This window comes from Peromyscus leucopus, chromosome 4 (assembly GCF_004664715.2).
Source record: "Peromyscus leucopus breed LL Stock chromosome 4, UCI_PerLeu_2.1, whole genome shotgun sequence".
Taxonomy (NCBI): Eukaryota; Metazoa; Chordata; class Mammalia; order Rodentia; family Cricetidae; genus Peromyscus; species Peromyscus leucopus.
Genome location: NC_051066.1, coordinates 45791988 through 45805960, shown reverse-complemented (window position 1 = coordinate 45805960; position 13973 = coordinate 45791988). Strand labels below are relative to the sequence as shown.

Genomic DNA, 13973 nt, shown 5'->3' with positions numbered 1-13973 from the left:
GAACAAAGGAAACCCCCACCCTAGGAGCTCAATCAATAAAGCCCATCGGAGTTGAAAGCATTCAACACCATCAGTAGGGGGCAGTCTGTGCTCAACTAAAATCAGAGCTACTAGGATGGGACTCCAGCCAGCACCTCCATATGTATTGCCAAGGTCTTGAGGTCCAAATGACAATGAGCAATCAGGGACTCAATTTTGTGTTCCGTGGAGAGGGTGAAAAACATTCCTTCTAGGCTAACCGGTTGGGGATGGTGCTGTAAGCTGGCAGGCAGAGTTAGTGGAGCTCTTACTCTCACCAACTGTATCTGCTCCTTCCCACTCCTCCTCCTCCAGCTGTCCCAGTGCCCGCTCCCATATCCTGAATTCTAGCCGAGGAATTTTCTCAAGACTTCTTTCACCTCCATGTCGATCTCCTAGAGTAGAATGTTCACGCTCCTTCTCTTTCCAAACCCCATTTTCCCACCGACTACCCAATAAAGGCTTAGGCACCTTCTAATTTGCCTACTGCTTTGCCTTGCAATCCGAGGCTGTGATTTCTTGGTGACGGCAGGACCATAAGGGTAGCATTATCTGAGCTCTAGTCCAGAAAGGAACGATGGGAGGCAGAGAGATACCAGTTTCTCCAGTCACGCTGTGACAATGGACTGGAGCCAGATCTAAAGCCAGTGTGCATCCTCCAGAGCTCAGGCAGAGAGTGCCATACCCACAGCTTCCCAGGAACAAATGTGTGTGGAAAGATGACTGTGAGAAGGAGGCAGCAGAGGGGATGCTTAGGGGAGCCCATCTACGAGGGACACAGACACATAGAACAAGGACTGCTCCTGGGAGATGACAAGGCCATCATGAGAGCCAGGCTGCAAGGAGTAGCCTTGGGTGGGAGGCGTAGTTGTGGTCATACACTGTGTACCAAATAAAGCTTAACCGAGGATCAAAGGACAGACCCAGCCACTAGATTAAACATAGAGGCCAGGCAGTGGTGGCACACACCTTTAATCCTAGCACTCAGGATCCGTCTAGATCTCTGTGAATTCAAAGCCACCCTAGACTACATGAGACTGACTCAGTCTAAGAGAGACACAGAGCCAGGCAGTGGTGGCACACTCCTTTAATCCCAGTACTTGACATCTCATGCCTTTGCTACCAGTATTTGGGAAGCACACATGCCATTAATCCCGCCCAGCACTAGGAAGGATGTAATATGGCTGGGCAGAGAAAGGTGTATAAGGTGTGAGGAGGCAGGAACTACGCTTTTCCGCTGAGCACTCAGAGGCTTTTAGTCTGAGGATTCGTGGAGATAGGATCTCGCCTTCTATTTGGCCTGAGAATTCAGTAGTGGTGAGAAGTTTCTCTAGTGGCTTGTTCCTTTGTCTCTCTGATCTTTCAACATTTACCCCAATATCTGGCTCTGGGTTTTTATTATAAGACGATTTAAAATTTGAGCAATATGTAGTGCTTCAAAAATGAACTTCTTGGTACTTATGGAGGCTGGGAGCTTAAGGGGGTCACGACTCCAGGATAGTTAAGAGTTACAGTGAGCCAAAATGGAGGTTTTCCCAGACTTCTCTAGGATGACTTCCGAGGAACTCCCTTAGAGGAGGCTGAATATCAATTTCCCAATTGAAAATGGAGTACCCCAAGGAACCCGAGAGAGGCAGAACTCTTAAGGCCCTAGACTTCAGACACACAGCCTTGGGTTAGCAACACGGCCTGAATCCTGAAGTGTGGGTCCTCCTGGAATGCAGCAACCCTGAGATCCCCTGCAGTCCACAAGCCCTGTATGCAGATGAGTCTGTGACAACCCCAGGGCTGTCCAGCGACCAGTCATCTGACGGAAAGACCCAGAGATAAGATTCATCTTTGCAAAGGCATGCAGATGCTGGGTTGGCAGAAAAAGCCCCAAATCCCACAAACGCAGCACAGAAAACAGTTCTTCTGCAGGTTAGAGGACTGTGTTGTTTTCCCATGACCTTGAATGTAGCTATGGGTTCAGACACGTTTGTGTTTTTAGGCAGGTAGTAGCTTATTCAAATGAGCCACCTTTTTTCTTCCTTATATTTGGAAGGCCAGAGAGAGGGGGCGGGGCAGAAACTCCAGGCTGTCACAGGCCTGTGAAGAGGGCGAGGGGTACATGCTGGTGAGGTTAGTGAGAGAGATCAGTATCATTCCCCACTCATCAGAGCCTGGATGGGTGTCACCAGGCGAGAGCTTAGCCTTTCAGGAAAGCAGAAGGCCACTCAAAACAGTCCGAGGTACCACCTGAAGTCACTTTTAAGAAAGACCAGAATCTAGAGCCGCAACGCTCACACATCAAGAGTCTCAGGACACCTTTATATTCCTAATAAGCTTTGAAGATGTGATGCTCAGCCTGGCAGAAATGAAGTCATGGAGGAAAAGACCCTTCCTTTGGCTAATAACTACTGATGACAATGGTTCCCAGAAATTGAAAATTCCTAGGAATCTCGTGCTGGGAGCAGGAGGCGGCGGAAGCCTGGTGCCAGCAGAAGAGGAACTAGTCTCCTGGAACAAGATTTCACACAGCTGAGGAGAGACTGGAGCTAAGACAATGCTGGACCAATGATGTGTGGACCGCACCTTGACCAGAATGGCTTAGCTATGCAAAATTATGGCCCTTTGTTAAAACCCTAACGATAGGTGTGTGTGTGTGGGGGGGTGTGCACCAGCATGCACAAATGCACGCTTGTGTGATGTCACTAGATCTCTTTGAAAGCATTTCTTTTTGCTGTCACACCCAGCTTTTACGTGAGTACTGGGGATCCATACTCATGCTTGTGCAGCCGAGCACTTTACCAACGGAGCCGTCTCCCAGGCACCCTGCTTTCCTTTATCAATTTGTCTCTGTAATTGGCTTCTCGAAGACAGGCAGCCAAGTTTGGCTCATTAGTGCTGCCGTAGTGCAAGCTTCAACCCTAATAACTCCGGTAACAAAGGATTCCAAGGGGGATTTGTTAATGTAGCTCTATCAGCATCCATCCCATTAGAGGTTAAAACCGAGACGTTGAAGAAACAAAACCAACACACTAATTTTTAATAAATTCCACTACACGTCAACAAATGCTTTTACGGAAGATAACTACAGTCCCTAAACAAAAGTGCAAACAGCTGATGAGGCCAATGGCAGCTCTTTCGCATCACGACAGACCTCTTTGGTATCTGGCTTAATTCAAGAGAGTTGGAGTCGCACAGATGCATATGCTTTTGATCTGCTTTGAGATACTCTGGTTGAAGTAACTGACAAAACTCTAACATCACACAAATACATGGTCAAAAGAAGAGACGCTCTTAATAGTCTTTGGAGAGTTACAGACATTCTTTGATACAATACCACAATTTGACAAGTCTGATATTCTTAGGGCGTCAGTGTGAACCAATACACTTGATAGCCAGCTGCACTAATTGGTCTGTCTTTTGCTTTAAATGCTTGTTTCACTCACATGTGATTTTTACGACACCATGCGTAAGATGTTTGGAAAATGCTAGTTCACCTTGTTAACGACATTTTGTTATATAACATTTTAAAGCCACATTTGTTTATTATTTTAAATAATTTTTAAGTTAGCACACAAAGCAATAGGTGTTCTTCTGGGATTTTCATACACCTGCACCATTACAAATAAAATCTTTAGGTATTGAGAGGGTGTCGGGCTCTCACTGGTGGACCCAGGTTTTCTAGACAAGTAAGTTTTGCTTGAAACCTTAAGTTTTATCATTAATGAATGGTGCCAGTTGCTTTTCTTTCACCAAGTGGACTAGCTCACTCTGCACACTTTTATAAAAATGCTTGCTGACCACACAAGGTAGATCCACATTGTTTGCCAGCTATTTTTTTTTTTTTAAATTAAGAATAGTATTCTATGGGAGGGGGACAGCCAGATTAGCTTACAGTACGAAGAACCACCGGCATGTGATTCTTGAGGTGCCGTTGTGTTACTGCAACAGCTGCTCTCCATGTCGACGTCCTACTTCATGGCACACACACAATTTTACATGCACATCTGAGAACAGAGATCTACTCAAATGAATACTTCTAGTGCCTTATCCATAGTGTTCTCAAGTGAGACATTTCCACTCCAGCCGGTGTGTCGTCCTGGAGAACACAGTGACCACAGGAGCATCCTGGTGCTGCGGCCAGCAGCTTTGCCCACTGCCACCTTTACACATTTCTGTGCACAGAGAAAGAAAAATGGGATCTCAGTGCCCCTGGGAAAATGGCTTTGCCTTTGTGACCTCCTAAAAATGGCTCGGTGACGGCCAAGGACCAAGATGTGCCCCAACCACATCTTGAATCTCGCTGAATTTGATAAATCATCCTCACAGTTCTAGGAAATTATAATTCATCATATTCTTAATAGCTGCTCCCGTCAGGATAAACTAGGTTAGAGGGTAAAAACAAAGCCCCTCAAATCTCAGCGGCTTAGACAAAAGGTTTGTTTCTTACTAATGACATGCTTCCACTGGTAGGTGGGTGGATTAAAGGAAGAAGAAGAAGGGGTCTTCTTGCCAAGCATTCAGGGGCTTAGGCTCATGGAGCAGACCCATCTCAAATTGCACCAATCACCAGGAAAGAAGGAAAGTGAACCCTTCTGAGGGTCTCACCACAGCAGTGAAATAGTGTAGGGGCAATAGAAATCAATTATGTTCAGTCTAGTGGTCAGGCTGTGTGTGTGTGTGTGTGTGTGTGTGTGTGTGTGTGTGTGTGTGTGTGTGTGTGTACAATTCTAGACATGCCCAAGGGATGCAACTGGCAACACAGGAAGCTGCAGGAAAGCAAATGGGAACTGAGCATTGCTGGTGTGCCAGAAACCCGTCCAGGTTTGCATACTGCTTACTTATGCTTGCGACATCCCCACGGGCGGGTTCTAAGACCTCCTTTCTTTGCTCGGAAAACCAAGACACAGAAAGGCGGAGCAGGTCGCACTGGGAATGGGGCTGGGCAGGTGAGGGGCTCTAGCGTCCTTGGTTCTCATTCTAAGTTACACTGCCCTTAATGTTTTGCCTAGTCTAGGACAAACGAGAAAACTAAGAACTTTCTCAAGAAGCTGAATGTAAAGGTTGTCCTTTATTGTAAGATGGCCTTTTCTTATTATTCTAACATAATCCTTTCCCCCTATGAATTAATGGCAGCTGCTTTCCAGATTTTCTATTGGAAAAGGAAAGAACTATTCACGTTAAAGCCCCTCCCTTTTTATGATTAACTGTATTAATTTTGACCGGCTAAAAAATATAAATTTGTGAACTCCAGTTTGGATTACATTACTTCTCGGCTTAGATTTAGCCAAATTTTGGTTATTATGTTTCAGATACTGTTCTTATTTTTATCTGTCAAACACAGTGTTTGTTTAGTGTATATTGCTTCAACTCAATCTATGGCACCCTGAGGCCCTGTAGGAAGATTAAAGCATGCATTTCCTTTTACTCTAAAGGAAAGTTATAGAACATGGTAGCCTCTGTAAGACAGCTAAAAGTCCCACAGTAGTAGACACAAGATAGTTTTTGCAAAAAGTCATAAGAGAACTAAACAAGCCAGTTGCTAAGTTCTTCTTTTGCTCTATTTCATCCCCAAATCTCTCTCTGTCAAGATTGTTTGACAAGATTTAGTGTTCATCCCAGAACAAGAGAAAGCAGCAGGCTGATATCACCAGCCAGGATCTGGAGCTGCGCCTGAACAAGGATGCATGCCTGAACGTGAGCAGGGCCCACTGGCCAAAGGCCCAGACCTTTGAGCCAAACAGCAGCGCCATTAAAAGGGACACACGGTTTAGACATAAGCAAGCTGTTCTGGACTGAATAGAGTATTTATTAGCTTGCCTTGGAAAATGTAGATGTGCAGAAAAATGCTCACTGTGAACAGGTGCCAGAGCACAGAACTGGAACAGACAGCAAGCCTTGAGGAAAGTAAAGTCTTTTAGTGTTGTGAACCAAGAAAGTGCTGGATATTTTTGATGGTATCTTAACTATTTTCCAACAAAAGAAAAATATAAGAAAAAAAAGTAAGGAAAAAAAATCTTCAAGGTTTACACTGTTTTTGTAGCATATATTTAAATTCCAAGTCCACTATATCTTTGCCAGACCCTACCTTCTGCTAAGATTAATAGTAGTTTTCCTCACTGACCAAATAAGCAACAACTTTGAAATTAAGAGGACATATTCTTTTTCAACACATAGAAGGAATGAAAGGGTCTCTCCTCATTTTTAATCTCTAGATTCTTGGTGGAAAAAAATAATGGTGAAAAAACAAGATGACCATTTGACTATTAAGATCATTTTAGAAAGATTCATAAGACAACTCAGTAAAAAAATTGAATTCTAAATCTGAACATGATGACGCAAGCCTGTAATCTTAGTGCCCAGGAGGGAGGTTCAGGCAAGAAGTGTGAACCCAACTTGGGCTGCATAATAAAACTTTTCCTGTCTCAAAATAAACAACAACAAAAGTCGTGTGTGTGTGTGTGTGTGTGTGTGTGTGTGTGTGTGTGTGTGAATGATTTATAAACTGTGTTTATGATACTCAAAGAGCCTAAGTCATGAACTCTTAGCATTTACAAGCCCTGGTCTTTCAAGTGACCACTTGGCTTGCTGTGATTTAACAGGAGGGTCAGAGTATTGCTAATCATCTTTAAGGACCTCACACACAGCCAGTTTCCCAAAGCTGCTTTCACCCTCCACTGCCCGCAGGGCTTCAACAGGTCTGTTCCGAGATTAGGAAAGCAGGGTAATTTCAGACAGCTGAGTTAATACCTCCACACAGAAGGTCGAGAGTGTATCTGGCAGCTGGTACAAACCATCAATCACCAATGGTTGAAGAGCAGGTCTTCCTGGTGGGAGTGGAGTGATGTCAGAGCTGCTGGAGACCCACAGGGGCAATCAGAGGTGAAGGGGCAGATGGAGCTACAGTGTCTAGTGGCGGGCAGCAACAGAAGGAAACGTTTCCACATCAACACCTGTGCCAGCTAATAAACAGGTCTGGTGGTGGCTAAATGCCCATTTTGTGTAGAAACCAGAATAAGCTCGTTGTGCCAGGAAAATACGAAACTACTAGGACCAAGCGAGGAGAGAGTTGCCAAACATTCTAAAAGCTTGGGAAAAAAACAACAACATAAAGTCAAGTTCTAAATACTGACAATACTCAGGCCTAGGCCCAATTCCCAATTCGTGGTCAAATGATCATTTTCTGAAGTGTTTCCTACCTGATCTTTTAGAGATAATCTAAAAAATACAAAAAGCTATATACTTCAATGTTTGAAAGTAATCTGCCTATGAACATGGTTGAGATAATCCTATCTGGCTTACAACAATGTCAATTGCCTGAATACGTCAGCGCACTGAAAAGACAAGTTATATAAACAATGAGGATGCTCAAGCAAGTGGAGGGGGCTTGGGGACTTTTTGGAATAGGAATGTCTTCTAGGACTTGGAAGCAAAAGATGGTTATCCCCTCTCCAATTAATGTGGCCAACTCCATGTAATGGCACTCCTAAGTCTCACTAGGCAAAGGAAGACTCATAAAGCAAGAGGCTGGAAGGGGCTCATGTCGAGAGTACGGCAGGGCAAGGCAGGAGTTGTGGATGTGTCTAATCTACGAGTGAATCTGAAGACCTTGCTTGGCAGCCCTGGATGCTAGTTCATGTCCACACTGCATAGCCTCGGGAGATTTACGACGATTCACTAGGCATTAATTTTCTCCAGTTGAAAGATAAATAAAAGAAAGAATGTTCTGCATCTGTGTGCTATAGAAGCGTGACTTATGTGACTCCCAGGACAAATGAGCTCCTGGAAAAGCAAACACAAAGGGAGCTTAATCTGGAACCTGGCTCAGAGGATCATCAGTCTGCATGTTCTAACAACTGGAATAAGGAACGCTCGTCACATGACCAAAGAGATCCAGTTGGCATATCACCACTGAAGATTCTTTGAATGTTTCCAGAGTGCTTAGTAAAGTGAGTAAGGGAGCCACAAGTGTGTGTGTGGCCTAAGTGTGGCCTAAGTTGGTCTTGATGGGACCATACGTTTCTGATGAGTAGACAACATGTACTGATAAAAGTCAGGGGAGACAATCTTTTTCTTCCTCTTCCCCATCCCCCCTGCCTTTTTTTTGCTAGCTAGGCACATGACTGCTGCTGGAAAGAGAAAGAGTCCCACCCTTCAGGGCACCTGCACCCATGTGCACAAATACACACATAGGCACACACACACAAATAAATACATACATACATACACAGAAATAAATGTTTAAAGTGCAGTAACCTGCCTTTCTCCTTTCCATTGAGATGGATCTTTGAGGAACTGAGAAAAGCATGGGGATAGTGAGAAAATGGCATCATAGAGAAAGTGAGCAGTGGGCAGCCTAGTATCCTGGCCAGGGACCAGAATGAATGGATCCAGTGCTTGGAATTTCACAGGGACAGTCTCGGTAAAAGCAACACTCCAGTGGAGCAGAGGGCCAAAAGCAGAACACAATTCATTTAGGGAAGCTGTTTCTGGGCAATAGTTTGACACGAGAACAGCTGTTCTCAACCTGTGGGCCATGACCCCTTTGGCAAACTTCTAGCTCCAAAGACATTTACATTATGACTTTTAACAGTAGTGAAGTTACAGTTATGAAGTAGCAACAGAAATAATTTTATGGTGGGGGGGGGTCACCACAACATGAGGAACTGTGTTAACAGGTAGAATCGTTAGGAAGGTTGAGAACCACTGCTCTAGATAATTCTTTAATTGGAGAAATCATTCTGCATGTGGAAATACGGAGACTTCACTCTCTTCTCTGAAGCCATGCATTACAATTTTCCTTTTATTTAATCTGGAGACGATAAGAGCTTTGTTGGCATTTCTATACACATGTATTATAGTCATACATATATGTATGTCTAGGAACATGTATACCTATTCATGTATGTGTATTCAGGTGTTTGAGATAGAGTTTTCTGTAGCGCAGGCTGGCCTCAGACTCACCCTCACCCTCACCGTAAACTTGTGATTTCCCATCCCCACCTTACAGATGTGAATTCCTGTGACAATGCAGGAGCCAGTGCTAATCTAGAGCTCCCAGAACTCAGGTGATGCCTTCGAGACTCTTCACCCACAGGGCCCCATATGACAAGTCAAGCCCCATAGGACATCACAACTCTTACCTTCCTTTTGATATCTGTGAACTGGGAAACCATTAAAGACCAATAAAATGACAGCTCCAGGAGATAATAGTAGTGAAGGTCAGCAGTGAGTGGCTGAGGGGAAAAGAAAAAAGGGGAAGATTAATCAGAAACCCACTTTGTATCCCAAAGGCCACAAGCTCACTACTAACTGGCAGGCCAGCCTTATGCTGAATACATGCAATTCCCATCCTTTTCTTGGTAGACAATGGCACTCTCGCGGCTGCCTATAGACCACAGCTTGATACCATTAATTTCATTTCCTCTCAAACTCAGAAAGCATTAGCCAGCGAGGCAGTTTGGGATCCTATTCATTACCAAGTGTAACAACAGCGCCTCTGGTTCTTTTACATACAGCAGCTACAAGATTCCTTAGGCACATGCAGGCACATGGCCTAACACTTGCCCTCATGCACACGTGCATGCGTGTGCACACACACATACACACAATCCATAAAAATAAGTTTTTCCAACACTTTGATTAGCTATTTTTAGCTTTTTATTTTTTTTTTACTTTTATCGAGATATAATAAAGTGTCTTGGTTTATTAGAAAGAATAAAAAAAATCTCTGAAACTCTTCAAACATATTTACATCACTGTTCAGGAGGCAACAGTCTGTAGCGTAAAGGAAATGAATATTGTATGCACCATATGCCAATCATGGCATAATGGATGGCTGTCACAAGATGGCCCTTACTCACTCAGTATAGGCATCAAGGAAAACTCTGTCTGTCTCTTGTATTTCTGACAAGGTACATTACAGGATAAAATATTAGATCGGCAGTTTGAACTCTAAGTGACAAAGAAAATTACTGTAGACTGAACACAGGTGTCTCTACAAACCCAATGCAATGGGATTTGAAAGACAGACTGTTGGGCAGTAATCAGGTCATGAGACGGGGAGTTCTCATGGATGGAGCACAGTTTCTTCTTGCAGAATGACAGAGGCATCAGGGCTCAGGGGTACCTTGAAAAAAATCTATTTCCCACTGACACCCCTTTCAGATGCTGTCGGCAATGCAGTCTGGGAAAACAGGACCCTGGCTGGAGCCTCTGAGTCAAGGTCAATTTTGGTGTTGATGAGATTCTCTGCCTCCTGGCATCCTCATCTGGGAAAACGGCTCAGAGGGGTCACAGGACACGTTAGATCACATTTAGAAGGGTTGAGTTCACGTGAAAGCACCACGGTAATCAGCACTCATCAGGCGCGCTACAGTTGGTGAAACTCACTCACATGACTCACTCTGAGCATCCGAAATCTGTAAAATTACTACTCTCATTCCTCATGTAGATTATAGAGCTGGCAGAAAATTGCTATCAATTAATTCAGGTTTAGAGGCCACATCCAGGTCTAGTGGCTAGTGAGGCCCCTGACCACCACATTAAGGCTTCTCCCGCCCAGTGTGTGTTCTTGTAACAAGCTGTACAAGGGCCAGCTGCATATAAACCTCATCTTACTTTAATCTTTAAAATACACACCCATATAAAACTAATACACATATAACAAATAGGCACATTCACATAAAAGAGGGAATGTGTTTGAAATTGAAGTAGACTACTACTTTTCACCTAAAAATCTATTCAGTTACTTATGTAATATATGTGTTAAAGACATAATAAATATTTCATGAGTATGTTCAATCTTTAAAAGTGCACTGAAGGCTTGAGATAGACTCTGAACTGTCATCTGCTATATATATTTATATACATATGGCTGTATGCAAAGCATTATACTTGCATACATGCTATTTAATTTCCAATGCCCCCTACACAAGGAAAGTCATTAATTTTTATTAGCATATGGCACTTGTCAAGGATAACCACTGTTACCATAAGAGATCATGAATATGTCTAAGATTTGGGGAGCACTGTGCTGAATTACTCAGTATTAGCCTTACCAGTAGAAGATAATTCTCGACACAAATCCCCACAGATGGGATATCTTTCTTTCCATCCTAAGGATATTTTCCACTTTTAAATATAACCTTGTCTCCTAGCCCCTCAGACTTCCATGCTAAATCTATGGTGCTGTCTGAGAAACAGCCCACAGCTACATTCTGGGTCACAGTCCTACGAATTCATCTCAAACCACGCAACCGCACAGCTACAGTTAGAATGTGAAAGTTATTTCGAGCTCCATTACAGTTAAAAACAAGGTTAAGTGTTACATTTTATATGGCATTTGTCTCAATGCCTTTCATGTTGCAGAATTTACCTTTTAAACGTGGGACATTGTAGCAGCTGCCATGCCAACATTCCAATTAAGGTTTCCAGAAGCCCTTAGTACCCTTTTCTGAGGAAACGGAGCTGTGTGTGGACAGTGAAGTGCTGCCGGGGCGGAGACAACTGTGTGTGTGAGGGGAGCGACTGGTTTCCACCCTGCCTCAGTCTCTGTCACCCCAGGAACTCTCAGCTTTCTCTGACCGTATCATGCTGCTTATGCAAATTCTGTTCTAATCTAAATAAATCAAGGGATTCCAATGCAAACTGGAAGTCCATGTCCCTAGCCTTGAAGGACTATCCGGTGTCAGCCTCTACCAGTTGCAGCTCTATGGACAACACAGAAGATGTGGACTGTGTGTTTCCCATTGACCCCTCCGCACACAGTAAGTCCCAATGCCTCTAAAATGCAATCTCGAGCTAAGAAAACCGAAGGTGCTCACTGCAATATCTAGTTCCATTTGCTTCCCTTCTAGGACACATCTTGACAAACTAGAAAATTCCCGGTTCCACCTTTGATCTTTTTTAAGTTCATCCAAATGAACTGATCTAGGGATGGCAAGGACTTGTACTAAGATGACTGAATTCATGAGGAGATGTGAAAGTACAGCAGTGAGCAGAGGTGGACCCCCCACTCCCCACACACACTTCAGGGCTGTGATTTAATTTCAATGCTCATGCAGGTGTAATGGCATTAGAGCATTTTTCTGCATTTGGAGGAAGGCTGCTTGATTTACGTATTTAGAGGCCACTGCTAAGTTACAAAGTCAACAGAGCTCAGCAGGCCAGCTCCAGCGCCACACTTGAATGTTCATGTTTGCTGTGGAGGCAAGCCTGCACAGCTGGCAGACCTTCAACCTTTCCTCTGCACTGAGAAACAGGAACCCGCCACCCACTGAAGTGACTGCATCCTCTTCTTCAACAGAAGAACTCGCCACATTTATTCCACCTGCTAAACCACCAGACTTTGATTCTGCTCTTCTTTAAGAACACACAAAGCCTTGTCTTCACTAGGTTATGGTTGACATTCACGAGCAGGGGCAATACCAAAATGTAAGTGGCTACTCAACCTGCTGCAGCCTGTATGACACCAGGGAGTTAACCTAAGGAAAATCCCCTACATCTGTAAACCCGGAAGTCAGACCTCCTTACCTGGTAGGGGTAGTTATACCAGCAGTGTCTCGTATCCCACAACCAAGGAGTCTGGAAAACAAACAAAGAAATAGACTTTGCATGCTTTAGAACTGTTAAAACAATAGGCATCCCACCACACATGCTCTCTGGAATGGAGTTCTCTCTTACATCTGGAGATCTATAGATTCTGCTGGTCACTCATTGGTGTTCCTGCAATTTACCAACCGCAACAGCTATGTCTCCAGGACCAGATGCAAAAATCATCCACCTCGCTTATGGAAAAGCATTGCCAACAGTTGGTACATTCTATCCTGGAATTCCTAGGCCTCAGTATCTACAAAGCCATTTTCCTTACTCCTTGACCAGGGTTCGCTGACATGCTGCACTTCAGCAGGATGGTTCAGAGGAATCCTCGTGTCACCTTCCACCTCCCAACTTGGAGTCCTAATTTCTAAAACAAATCATTCTTCTTTGATGGCAACTACTTGCCTTATACAAACATTTAATTTAAAAAAAAATTAAGTATTTACGCAAATTCCAGAACCCACAATCACCAGCAATGGATTGATTTGAATTGAATGGACAGAGAGCTGAACCAATCAGTAACATCAGAATCAACATCCTCTCATTTTTCTATTAATGTTACCACTGGCTTTCCTCACCTGCTGTTGGCCATCAACTCTGCAGTACACATCTCTATTCACTTGATAAGCTTGTGTTGTTCTTATGATTCATCTCCCTGATCATCACTCCTGGGCCACAGGGGTGAAAACGGTTTGTTGCTGGCTGCTAATATTTGTTAGGCCTGTCTATGTCTAACACATCACGGTGGTAATTATGCATATTAACTCATTTAATCCTTGCAACAGCTATTGATAACTGTCTTATTTTTTTCAATAGGTGAATGCAGGCCCTGAGTCTGAAAACCCTTCCTAGGTCACATAGTTCAGTAGTTCCTCAACTGTAATAAAATAGAGACTAGTTCCTGTGACATGGAGTCAGCATGTCCCATCTGAGTCTGAAAAAAAAGGGCCATCTCATGGAGTACATTTTAAAATGTCTGCAAGTCTCTGTATTTCCTCTTCATTTACGCACTGTCCACCTTCTTTCTTTTGAGAGTTTTGCTCTGTTTCGGGTTTTCATTTGCCAACACTATCCACACTGTGTAGTCTTGCTGTCCTTGATTTCTTGGGGGTCTGAATTGTGTCTATTTCATTCATCTCTCTTATTTGTACCATTGATGTTTACTATTATGGGGTGTGTGGTAGTCTGAATGAGAATGGCTACTATAAGCACATAGATTTGAATGTTTGGTCCCTAGCTGGTGAAACTGTTTGGGAAGGATGAGGAGGTTAAGGGTGGCATGGCTGGAAAGGCATGTCCCTGGAGATTTGCTGTTTCAGAGGCTTCCACCAGGCCCAGTCTCTCTCAGTCTCTCCTCCCTCGACTCT

General features: G+C 43.8%; 1 protein-coding gene across 2 annotated transcripts in view; it reads right to left on the bottom strand.

Moving 5' to 3' along the window:
• Cers6 (ceramide synthase 6) overlaps positions 1–13973 on the bottom strand; it is a 251512-nt gene that overhangs the window by 50421 nt on the left and 187118 nt on the right. For both annotated transcript variants that reach the window (XM_028882011.2, XM_028882012.2), the window contains exons 5-6: positions 12541–12591; positions 9150–9242 (exon numbers count right to left, since the gene is read on the bottom strand). In XM_028882011.2, the coding sequence (XP_028737844.1) occupies positions 9150–9242; positions 12541–12591 (144 nt within the window). The remainder of the gene's footprint in view (positions 1–9149; positions 9243–12540; positions 12592–13973) is intronic.